The 12324-nt window shown below is 34.8% G+C and overlaps 2 protein-coding genes across 2 annotated transcripts; both read left to right on the top strand.

Moving 5' to 3' along the window:
• Positions 1-2557: 2557 nt before the first annotated feature.
• Positions 2558-6754, top strand: LOC148272745 (active regulator of SIRT1-like). The gene is made up of 6 exons (XM_088239615.1): positions 2558-2573; positions 2806-2872; positions 2954-3043; positions 4093-4238; positions 5674-5915; positions 6623-6754. Exons 2-5 carry the CDS (start codon positions 2812-2814, stop codon positions 5794-5796), a joined length of 420 nt encoding a protein of 139 aa, XP_088095741.1. The 5' UTR covers positions 2558-2573; positions 2806-2811; the 3' UTR covers positions 5797-5915; positions 6623-6754.
• Positions 6621-9995, top strand: LOC148272744 (nicotinamide riboside kinase 1). The gene is made up of 2 exons (XM_088239614.1): positions 6621-6755; positions 9378-9995. The coding sequence occupies exon 2, from the start codon at positions 9382-9384 to the stop codon at positions 9970-9972; it is 591 nt and encodes a 196-aa protein (XP_088095740.1). The 5' UTR covers positions 6621-6755; positions 9378-9381; the 3' UTR covers positions 9973-9995.
• Positions 9996-12324: the final 2329 nt, after the last annotated feature.

Genomic DNA, 12324 nt, shown 5'->3' with positions numbered 1-12324 from the left:
TTATCCAACATAACAGTGATCCTACCCTCTCCTACATCCTATCATTGATCAACATGATCTTTGAATCAGGAAACATCCCCCCTTCATGGAAAACCCAATCCATTATCCCTATCCTTAAACCCAACAAAGACCCAAACTTTGGGTCTTCCTACCGCCCCATAGCCCTCTCCTCCACACTGTTGAAAGTGGCGGAACATATGGTGAGACAACGCTTGGACTGGTTTGTGGAGAGCTCGAAAACTCTCCCCGAGTCTCAATTTGGATTCAGGAAAAGAAAGAGCACTATTGAAAGCGTGTCGGTTCTGACATCTGATATCAGAGCCGCTCTTACTAAGAAAGAATTTCTTATAGGTGTCTGTCTGGACATAAGTGGTGCATATGACAATGTTATTATCCATATTCTAGAAGCTAAAATGCTACGAATTGGAATCCCGCGAAAACTCACTTCCTTTATAGCAAATTTGATTCTCTCCAGAAAGGTAGAAATCAGTGTTCGCGGTCATGCTGTGGTGGAGAGAGAGTTGAGCAAGGGACTACCTCAGGGTTCTGTCCTGAGCCCGATTCTCTTCAATATCTATACGCATGACATAAGCGGAATTGTTCCCTCAGAGACAAGTTTGCTTCAATACGCGGACGACTTCTTCATGTATACATATGGGAAGGACCCAAATAATCTAGAAAATACTCTAAATTTAGGTATGAGAAACATCAGGAATTGGTTAGTGGAACATGGCTTGGATCTATCGACTGGTAAAAGTAATGCCATAACCTTTTGTAGACAGCGAAAAATCCCAACCATAAAAATTCAACACGGAGATGAGATAGTACCTTTTACGTCCCAGATTAAGTTCCTGGGAGTAATTCTGGACACTCATCTTACATGGAACTCATACATAAATCATATAGTAAACAAGTGTCAAGCCGGATTGAATACGTTAAGAGCAGTCTCGCGAGTATGGTGGGGGAGCCACCCTTTTATACAGAGACTTTTTTATACTGCGTATATCCGGAGCCATCTAGATTATGCCTCGTTCCTTTTAGAACCTTGTTCAAAAAAGAATCTCCAAAGACTTGACCGGATCCAATCCCAAAGTCTGAGACTAGTCGTCGGAGCCATGAAGTCATCTCCAATTAACGCTTTACAAGTAGAAGCTTGTGATCCCCCACTTGGTATGAGAAGACAATACTTGGCGGATAGATTTCTTCTAAAATGCTCTATCCAAAAAAACAACCTGCTCCTCAAAAAGGTACAATTTCTCTCTGACTGCGTGACATCCTCATCTTTTTGGTTTCATAAACCACCCCCTTTACTAGTCAACAGTTTTCATTTTTACAAATCTTTCAAATCTAACATTTATCCTAAAGACCTTCTTCCCCTTTATCGTTTCCCATTTAAAACTTCTATTTATGCCCCAAGTATTGAACTCACATTCGGAGTCGAAAGCCACCTACAGCCCCGGTGTACATTCAACCGTATTCGGTCGTCAAGATGGATAGGTTGGAAAATTATCTACACTGATGGATCTCGGTCAGATTCGGCAACCCATACGGGTGCGGCTATATATTGTGAAGACAACAACTTTCAAAGATTGTACAAATTGCACAAGAATGCATCTGTATTTACCGCAGAATGTATCGCAATCCGAGAAGCTGTCAAATACGCCTTAAGCTCACAATATAGCAAGTTCCTAATCCTGTCGGATTCCTTGAGTGCCTTACAAAAAATCAAATCCCCTCCATCCTTTTATCCCGAGGATGAGCTCTGCGTGGAAACTCGATTTCTTCTTTCTATATCAGAGGCATCCAATAAGAGTATTGTTATGTCCTGGATCCCTAGCCATTGTGGTATTCCCGGTAACGAAAAAGTGGACGCGTTAGCAAAGGAGGCGGTCCACTCCGGGGATCCTGCCTATAGTAATTTACTACCACTAGGTGATCTCCTTGTTATGACGAAGGAGAAGCAACTTCGCGCATGGCAAGAATATTGGGTAGCCTCTTCCCAAGCCAAGGGTAAACATCTTTTCCAACTGAAACCAAATGTTACAGAAAAGCCTTGGTTTTCCAAAGTGATTCTGAACAAGTTTGAGACATCCTCCATATGCAGAATGCGCATTGGGCACTGCTGCAATGGTTCTCACCTGTTCAGAATCCATGTCCGGGACTCTGCCATTTGCGAATGTCAGCTAGATGAGGAAGATTTAAACCATATTTTTTTTGGATGCCCCATAAATGATTGTTATCCTGATTTCCTATCCGACCTCTCTGATATCAATATCCCATTCCCTATTCATATTCTAACTCTCCTGTCCCCACCCAATAAACGTGTATTTAAAATCCTATGTAAATATCTAGTTGTAAATGGTGTAAAGCTGTAAATATGTTTTATTATTATATGTATACATTATATTAAATACTAACATACTAACTTTTACATATTATATTACTAACACATGTGTATATATGTAAAAAAAAAAACAAAACTACTCGACACTGGCCAGAACACCCAAGTTGAGATGTGAAAAGGCCATGAAAAAACGAAGAAGAAGAAGAAGAATACAATCAACGAATTAACGGTAAATCAACCAATCAACTGCCGAACCAATCTGAACCATTCGACATCGACAGCTGTTGGCTGTCATAACCTGAAACCTCGTTTCCTAATTTTTCTCTAACCTCAATTTAAACAGAAATTATTTATCGCTCTCCATTTATCACAGCAAACATTTATTGATATATATTTAATTATCACATAAATAATTTAGTATATTAATTCCTAAGAATGGTAAATATAGTATTTATTTACAGATAACGATGTCGTCGGCGTTGTTAAGAAAAGCTCTTGAAATTGTTGTGGCAGATCCTAAACTACAAGGTAATTTCATTTTGTTTATTATTTTTATATTTAGCATAAGTACATAAATATACTGTGTTAAGACTTTTTCTTATTATTCAGGACAAAACAAAAAGAAAAGCAAAGGTGTCTTTGATTTGATTCCTGCTAATCACAGAAACATCAAATCTGTTGGAAAAGGAGGGAAAATAGGTAAGAATTAAGAATAGTTAATTTCTTATTTTCGAGAATTCGAGATATTGCCACTCTAGACATGGCCGATATGCTTTGGGTATGTAGAAATGTTCTTCGTTTTTTATGGCTTTTTCACCTCCCAACTGGGGTGTTCTAGCCAATGTAGAAATTTTATGGAACTATTATACTACTATGGCTGGTATCAGGTATGCGTTAAAGGGTTAAATTGTTTGTGTATGATTTTCCCTTTGATTACATCAGGATGATAACTTTTTTTTTTTTTGTCTGTATATTTTAAGATCTATTTTGTAGTCACATATATCATAAGGTCTGCCAAAGGTCGGGGTCACCACTGCCGAGATATGATCCGGTGTTAGATTATCCTGATTCAACATTATTTGATTGCAGTTGTTTATAATTATGTAGATTATGATTATTAAATGATTCTCGATTAGGATTACTCACATGAGATTTATTTTTCACTGAATTTGCAATGATAAGAATAAATTACAATCGAACTTTAGAGATTAAATGTCACATTTTCGCGCGGAGGCTGTTGGCGTGGAAAAGAGAACAATATTTCTTGTGTTCTTCTTCTACAATGTTTTCACAGCACCTTCTGTTAGCCGGTCTTGCATATTGTGGGATGTTCAAGCACAGGTCCACGCAGATGTTATGAACTCATAAAAAGTAACTTTTTAAATAATGCATAGTTTTTTTTAAAAATAAAGGTTGACTGTTAATATTAGTATCAATAAATGAGTACGTGCTTAAAATAAATGTGTTTACAGTACATGTTTTGAATCAATAAAAATCATTGAAGTACATTTTGTTTCATCTATTTTGCTACTCTTTTAAATACAGATTCATTGAATTTCCACAGTGTATGTACGTATTCATATTTTGTACATGTTCTTTACTAAAAAAAAATTTGTTACAAAAATGATGACATTTGTTTGGATGATATATAATCATGTAATACATGTATTATAAATATGTAATAATATTAATTATTAATAGAATGAAAGAGTATGATGATATTTTCCCTATTCTTCAATTTACTTTAGAAAAGAGAGCTGTTTACAACATTGGAGATCGTACATCCAAGAAAAGTAAGAAGGTTTACAAATCTCCCGGGACAATTCTTGAAGAGAATTTACAAAAATTGAGTTCTTTGGCTAGTTCCAGTATTCGAGAAGATATTGCAGAAAAGGTAAAAAATCTTACTTTTCATAAATTCATTCATTATCGCTGTTCCCTTTCCGCACCTAATGGTGGTTAGGGCATTACATTGGACGCCAACTGCTACGTATCTTGATTTTTTTATCCTTTCATGAAGGTAAGATGATAAGTCTTACATTTAAGGTACCAGTCCAGGGACTATGAAATATTCTAGTGTGAAAACGCATTTTTAAATAAGTATTTCATGTCGACCATGTCAAGAATCCAACTCGAGACATTCTGTGTGGTAGTTAAACACACTGACCATTTGAACACGAGGCGGACAAATAAAATTTTTACTTAATCTTAATAGGGACTTTAATAATTTTTCTCTGTTTCTCGACAGACGGTGTAATCTTAACCTTTTTACACCTGGCAATACTATAGCCAACTTCATCGTGAAGTAGGAAGTGATGTGTTATTCCGCTGAAGTGTAAGCAATGTATTTTTCATAGCGTTAAACGTGTTGAATTTCATGTCAAAAAGAGTATTTGCGGGAAATTTTACTGCATTACTTTTTTTTTCTGCAGCTGAAGCACGTAGAATTCTTGTGGAGAGTTACGGCGACCATGCTCTGATGTAAACAACATGCAGAGATTGGTTTTGACGCTTAAAAAATAATGATTTTGATGTTGAAGAAGAAGAAGAATTGAAAGCATTACTCGATGAAGACCCGTGTCTTGTGTCAGTTTTATGTCAGTTGCAAAATGAACTTGCAAAATCATTAGGAGTTGGGTTGAGTAGGCAACAGTTGCCAAATGTTTAAAAGCATTAGAAATGATTTAAAAGCAAGGAAATTGGGTGCCATATGTATTTAGTGGGATTAGCTGGCTCTAGTGCATTATAAGCTTCTCAAACCCAAAGAAACCGTCACTGGGGATCGCTTAAACTGCAATTTGGGCCCAGCTTTGAAGGAAAAACGGCCGTAATACAAGGAGAGACACGACAAAGTAATTTTGCAACATGACAATGCTCAGCCTCATGTTCAAAGGCCAGTCAAAACATCCTTGAAAATGCTCAAATGGGAAGTCCTACCCCACCCGCCATATTCACCGGACATTTCTTCTTTCGATTATCATATGTTCCGATATGACCCGACTGAGCAGCATTTCCATTCTTATGAAGATGCCAAAAAATGACTAGATTTGAGAATAACCTCAAAAGATGAGTCGTTCTTTCGAGATAGTATTGGTATGCTGCCAGAAAGATGGACATATATATAGCGATGGGCAGTATTTGTTTTTAAAAATAAAGTATCAATTTTCATTAAAAAATAACTAGAACTTATTTAAGTCCCCAATATAATCCTAACTATTGTCAAATATATCAAAATTTCTTCACTAATCTAGTCAGTTATAAGTCGAGATATATTTTAATCATGTAGATGTGAATTTTTACATGTATTTTCAAATATGTTTTTGTTTTAGATTGTGAAGCGCGCCAGAACTGGAAAACCTCTGATTGAGATTGAAGAAGAAAAAGAAGACGAGGGAACTGTTTTTACAGAAGAAGATTTTCAAAAGTTTGAAAAGGAATACTTCTGCTCCTAAAACATCGATGAGTTTATCCACCGCACTTCTTGGAAAATTTATACTCATAACTGCAGTCTTGGTGTTTTCTTATTTTGTCATTTGGCTAACGATATTACCATTTACAGAATTAGAAGAAGGTACTTTTTTTTAAATTCACTTTTTTGAAAAATATTTTTGTTTAACATCAAATGTCATTTGACATTTAGTGTGAATTTATTTAAATACTATTAATCTTGCTGAAGGGTGTGATTCTATTAAATGCTGCAAACGCCCAGTTGCATTCCACCTGCAACACTACTGACTAGTCCAACCCGTTAGCGTCCATGTCGCAAACCCTGGGCAATGGGATCACACTCATAACGCTGTGAGCGCAGCAGATAACGAGAGGATGAAAGACGAGTTTCTGGTGCCTCCAAACCACAACCAACCAGCTAAAGGAAGGTAACCCCGACATAAAAATTCACCAGAGAAGGCAACGGGAAACCACTCTGGTCATCTTTTCCCAGGAATTACTATGGCGAGTACATCCAACAAGCAGTTGTCCTGGCCTCGGAGTAGCGTAGGGCCGAGATGCCTTCGTTGTAGTGATCGCCAACGTCGGGGGGACCTGATAAGGCACTGCAAGAATTATCTTGTATCTATTGAGAGAAATAAAAACATCTTAATTTGTTAAGCATTCCGATATGCCCCCATTAATTAGAAATTTTAAATTAGATTACTGAAAAGATAACGGAGACAATGTAATTTTTCTTAAAGCTGGGTGTTTTGCACAGTAATACACCATTGTGATTGAATATTTTGGCTTGTTGCGGTGTTAAAAATTTATGAACAAATTTTTTTTCAGATCACTGGCTGTATAAAGGATTTATGGACCGCAAAATTGCCTTATTATTTACATATCTTTGGAGTTTTATATTTGTTGGATCGTTGATGAGTTTTACATTATTTCACATTTATCAATACTCTAAACTATAAAGGTAATCAGATTTGTACTCTATTTTTTTTAAACACAAATATAAAAAACATTACACAGTAATTTTAAGTTGATTCCTTACAGTTGTGCATTGCCACGTTCATACTAAACCTGAGCACCAACAATAACCACTTAACACCCACAAACATTATTTTACGTTCACATTTTCCTCTTCAATGGCACCACAGCCCATATCGAGCCTTGGCCTTCATCAATCTTCGCCTCCAACTCCTGTCGTCCGCTGCAACTCTCCAGTTAGATACTTCTAATATTTGGAATGCATTATTTTTTATGTCATCTACCCGTCGCAGCCTCGGTCTACCGACCTTTCTTCTGCCTCCTGGGTGGCCATCTAAGTCTCTTCTTGGTACCCGCGATGATGGCATTCTCTGCACACGTCCAGCCCATCTCAGCCCATTCAGTCTGATGTGTACAGAGAGCTTAGGAGCTTTATAGATGTTGTACAGCTTGTCGTTATATTTGATTCTCTAGGTGTCTTCATCATTCACGCGACCCAGGATTTTATGCAGTGCTCCTCTTTGACTTTGCTGTTAGAGTTCAAGCCTCACACCTTTATTATACCACTGTTATGATGATAGTCTTGCGCAGGATGATTTTTGTCTTTTTGTGGACACTTAGACACTTGTAACAGAGAGAAGAATACTTTGTTACCCATTGTGGTTCTTGTTTTTACATCTACAAGAACTACATCCAATTGCAGCCTATCAGCTATCACTTCTAATATACATGAAGGCAAGATGATCACTCTCACACTTCAAGCGCCAGTCCAGGGACTACAAAATATTTTATGTTGACCTTGGCGGAAATTACTCCTAGGACCTCAGCATGCGCGGTCCGATCATGGAACGCATGGAACCGTTGCTTCCCCTAAATTTAGCCAATAAGATCATGTTTAACATTCGCTACCTGTTATACCACGTACAAGATGCACATTGAAGTTAAAATAATAGTCTTTTTGCTGCAGGTTTTGTTTGTGGTCTTCCCAAATACAGTGGTCATGGACAGTAGCAGTTTTGCATTTAACCCCCTCATATGTTATATAACTTTACCGTTGTTTATTTAAACTGTTTATTGTAAAAGCCATTAGGCATTTAATAAATAAGTTTCCTAATTAGCAAATGTAAATACCTGCTTTTTCACTTTAGTAATCGATAACTTTTAAAAATGTTCTAATGTATTTGGGTTGTAAAGTTTTTTTTTCCTCATAAAATAATTTAACTGTACGTGATTATTTTGTGTAAAATCACTCAAATATGTCGACCAGATACAGAACACGACTGTTCCTTAGTCAAGGCTTAAAAATGAACTAAAACTAAATATTTTAAATCTTACCAAAGCTAGACCTAACACACTGAACACACCATCGTGACGGATGTGAACAATGACTGATGTGTGAAAAATGTAACTTTGACTTTTATATTTGATCTTGAAAAGGTTATATAAGGGCTTTATTTCTATAACTAATCCGAGTATAAAATTATATACTTTTGTACTTATCAAGTTCTGTCATATAGTGTAAAAAATAATAATTAAATCGCTCTCGTGTAAAGTTGAATAAAATCCCATGCGTCATTGTTCTACGATCATGATGACATGTAAGCAGATGTATTTAAGTTTCTTGTAATTTGGTGTAAAACTTTGAAAGATTTGAAATATTTAGTTTTAGTTTGTTTTTAAGCTTTGATAAAGGGACAGTTGTGTTTTGAAACCGGTCCACATATATAAATTTAATTTGATAATTTTATTCAAAATAATATGTATTAGATATTAATATAAGTTGTGTCTGTTTTTTTCTAAATTTAAAAATGAGTACCAAAAGTAAAAGAAAATTGTAAAGGTTATGCGTCATTTGAAAGAATTTTTTTCTCTCTACGAGACATTGAGTTTCCTTTTACGTTACATATTTATTTATTATATAGACGGCCTAAGCCAATTGCAACAGTACATATATCATTTTATTTGATTATAAGCCTTCAAAATAGTATGTCAAGTAGATAAAGTGATATTTTTGACACCTTCTGTTACCATTTAATCGAGGGAATAAAGCTGCTCCCGATAATTGCGCAGTGTACGGTGAAGATACTATGAATTATTGACAATTTTTTTTGTGAAATAACAAAAGAGAATCTCTCAGTAATAATTCTCTAGAGAAGCCCTTAAGCTCTATTGCATAGTCCAAACAACAAACATGTAATGGACGGTTTCGGTTAGTGCTCACAATTCTCTACCTCAGTACCTACAGCACGTTGTGTTGCTATAAAATGTAGCCAACTTAATGGTCAATAATCGTAGAATGGTTTTTCTCCACATGGGTGACTCTATTACTCTAAGGGGAGAATGCATTATTGACTAATTTGTTGCATTTTTTTTTGTTGTGTTCTCTTCATTTGGAAAAAAACAGACGCAACTTATGTTAACACCCAATATTTAAATCATCAAACTTGGAAAATCACAAAGTTTGTGTTTTTAATAATTTGTTTTTTTTGTTGTTTCTTTATTTCTTTTTGCTTATAAAGGGGTCTTGATACTAAAAAAAATATGTTACAGTGACTGAATCTATTACTATCTTTTAATGTCTAATAAGATTGTTGTTTTCTCCATACAGAAAGATGTCCTCACGGAAAAAGTGGCTTGTGGTAGGCATTACAGGAGTGACATGCGGAGGGAAAACATCGCTAGCAAATAAAATTAAAAATAAATTCAACGAGTCTATTATCCTATGCCAAGATGACTATTTTTACCCTGATGATAGCCCACATCATGTAAAAGTGCCTAATTTGGACCATAATAATTATGACATCCTTTCTTCTCTGGACATGGAAAGAATGTACCAAGATGTGTTGAATATTATGAACAATGATCAATCTTCTGGTGATCAGGCCAACCGTAACAATGATCATCGAAACATTTTAGTTATCGAAGGATTCAGTATCTTAAATTACAAACCTATTGCGGATGTTTGTATTCTTAAGTACATTATAACTTTAATGAAGGAGGAGTGCATTGAACGTAGAAATAGTAGAGTGTATGACCCGCCCGACATTCCAGGTTACTTTGAATTGTGTGTTTGGCCCGAATATTTAAAGTATAAGCATGAATTGATGTTGCAAGAAGGCATAACGGTTATTGATGGAACTGATGATAATTTACACGAGAATGTTTTAACAGATATTGTGAATGCATTATTTTTTGATACTTGAATAAACATTTTTAAATTCTTGAGTACTGAAATAGTTTTTTTTAATACCCATTATCAAATATTTTTAAGAAATTATGTTATTTATTACAAAATTGGTAAATATGATTAAAAACAATGAGGAAGTTCAGTGGTTTTATACAGTTCATTAAGAACTCTTTAATTTAGTAGAGATCCTAGCCAACTATCAAACGAGAGCAGTAATTATATTGAATTGGCTGCTGCATACATTTTTCCAAGGTATGTGGATCATCAACTACAGTCTTATCGGAAGTGAAATATTCTAAATAATAAGGAGGTTATGAATGCGATTTTATCATAAGAGAATTTGATAGGTCTTATGCTTTCCGTTTTCACACAATAGTAAGGCTTAAGAAAGAGACTGCTGACTTTGTAGAGCATCGTCCCTGTCAGCAGTGAATATGTGTATAATTTTTAGGTTAATTTTTTAAATATAAATCTTGTATAATTTTTAGGTTTATTTTTTTTATAAATCTTGGGTATAAGGAAATTTATGTTTTAAAAAAAAAAAATATTAAGCCAAATATGTTAGTATTATAAATTTTTGTAAAAGGCAGATTTGCCGTTTATGTTAATAAAATAAAATAAATAAAAAAAATTGAATGATTACAAAAACACGTAGGTATTTTAAATTATGGATTTTATGAACCCATATAAAAACTCATCTTGCCTCATACCATGGAGTAAAGTGGGGTTTAAATATTGGTGTTTCTTTTAATTTTCTACCCTTTTAATGCATTTTTGACTATGCTGAGAAAAATCACTTTGAATGTTTGACTACAAAATTTTTTTCGATCTACAATATTATTTTATTTGGGAAACCAACAGTTCTACATACATATTTATAGTTAACAACATATATATTGTATAAACTCAGAACCAAAACAGATTTCCACCGAGTATACAAAATTGGTGAAGAAAATATAATACATAATATTATATTCCAAATAAATAAATACACATAAAAATGTTACTTCCATACATTTATTTTTTTAATAATCAAAGAAGATACAAATATTTTTTTTAATGATTTATTGTTAATGGGGTAGGATGTGGGATTAGGATAAGGATGAGTGAAGAGAGGATAAGGAGGGGAAGGGAGATGTACAAATTTATTATTATAGTGTCTATTATGCTACTCGTACATAATGCATTTAAATGTATGTTTGTGTAGTCTATGACAATGTCTTTAAATTTGGTATTGTACCTACACTGAAAAAGTCCTACGAAAAAAAATATTTTTAACATACGATGTTTTACTTATTGGTAGATGAAACAGGTGGTGGACATAAATAAAGACTCATGAAACCATCTTAGTTCTTTTGAATTGTTTCAATCGATATGATTTCTAAAAAAATAATCTATTAAACGGGACTGATGGTTGCATTATAACCTGTTTTCTCAAACGTTGTCATTTAGAGAGTTTTACCAGTATACAGGCGATTTTAAAGTCTCTGGACTGGTACCTGAAGCGTCAAACTGATCATCCTTCGTTTAAGAAAAAAACTATTAACGTACGCTGCGATTGGTGTAACAATGCATTGCTCTATGTACCGTTAAGTGCGAAAAGGGAATGATCGAGAACTCCGCCATTTTAGAGAGTAACAATTTTTATGTTCCTGATGGTTATCTCCGACAGCGTCAGCACAGACTGTTTTACCTCCCGGCTTCCTGAACCAACCTGCCTCTGGTTATGCCGATTGGAAGAGCATTCAGGCAGCTGAACATTATCACTTTGGAGAACGACATCTTTCACATCAGTGAAACTACGTTTAAGAGGCAAATACTCTTGCTATTGGAGAGTATTATACCTTAATAATGTTTGCTTTGTGCTTCCTTGCTCAATGGTTCCTCAATATAAAGTCTCAAATATTTCGTTATTTTGGTAAAATAAATAAAATGATAAGCTAATAAATCTTATTATTTTTATTTAAACCATTAAAATTACCTTGGGGTAAGGCCTCGTGGTGTAATGGTCAGCCCATTTGCCTACCATGCAAGAAGTCTCGGATTCAATTCCCGACATGGTTGACATAAAACATTAATTTAAAAGGGTGTTTTCACCCTAGAATATTTCATAGTCCCTGGACTGGTACCTGAAACGTAAGACTGATCACCTTACCTTCATGTAACAAAATTGATCAAGAAATGCTATGATTGATGCACCAATCCAGTGCCCTATGCACCATTAGGTACGGAAAGGGAAGGATGATGATGAAGGACCCTTTTAATATTATTTTTAATGTTATCCAAACTTACTCTTTAAAAATAGTCATTTCTTATCCTGAACAACTAGAATTGTGTATTCATTTGTTAATTACCCGGTTTTATTTCA

This window comes from Micrasema longulum, unplaced genomic scaffold, assembly GCF_059751315.1.
Source record: "Micrasema longulum isolate JH-2025_06_02 unplaced genomic scaffold, ASM5975131v1 h1tg002202l, whole genome shotgun sequence".
Classification (NCBI taxonomy): Eukaryota; Metazoa; Arthropoda; class Insecta; order Trichoptera; family Brachycentridae; genus Micrasema; species Micrasema longulum.
Note: the sequence above shows the minus strand (reverse complement) of the source record. Positions and strands in the feature narration are given on the sequence as shown.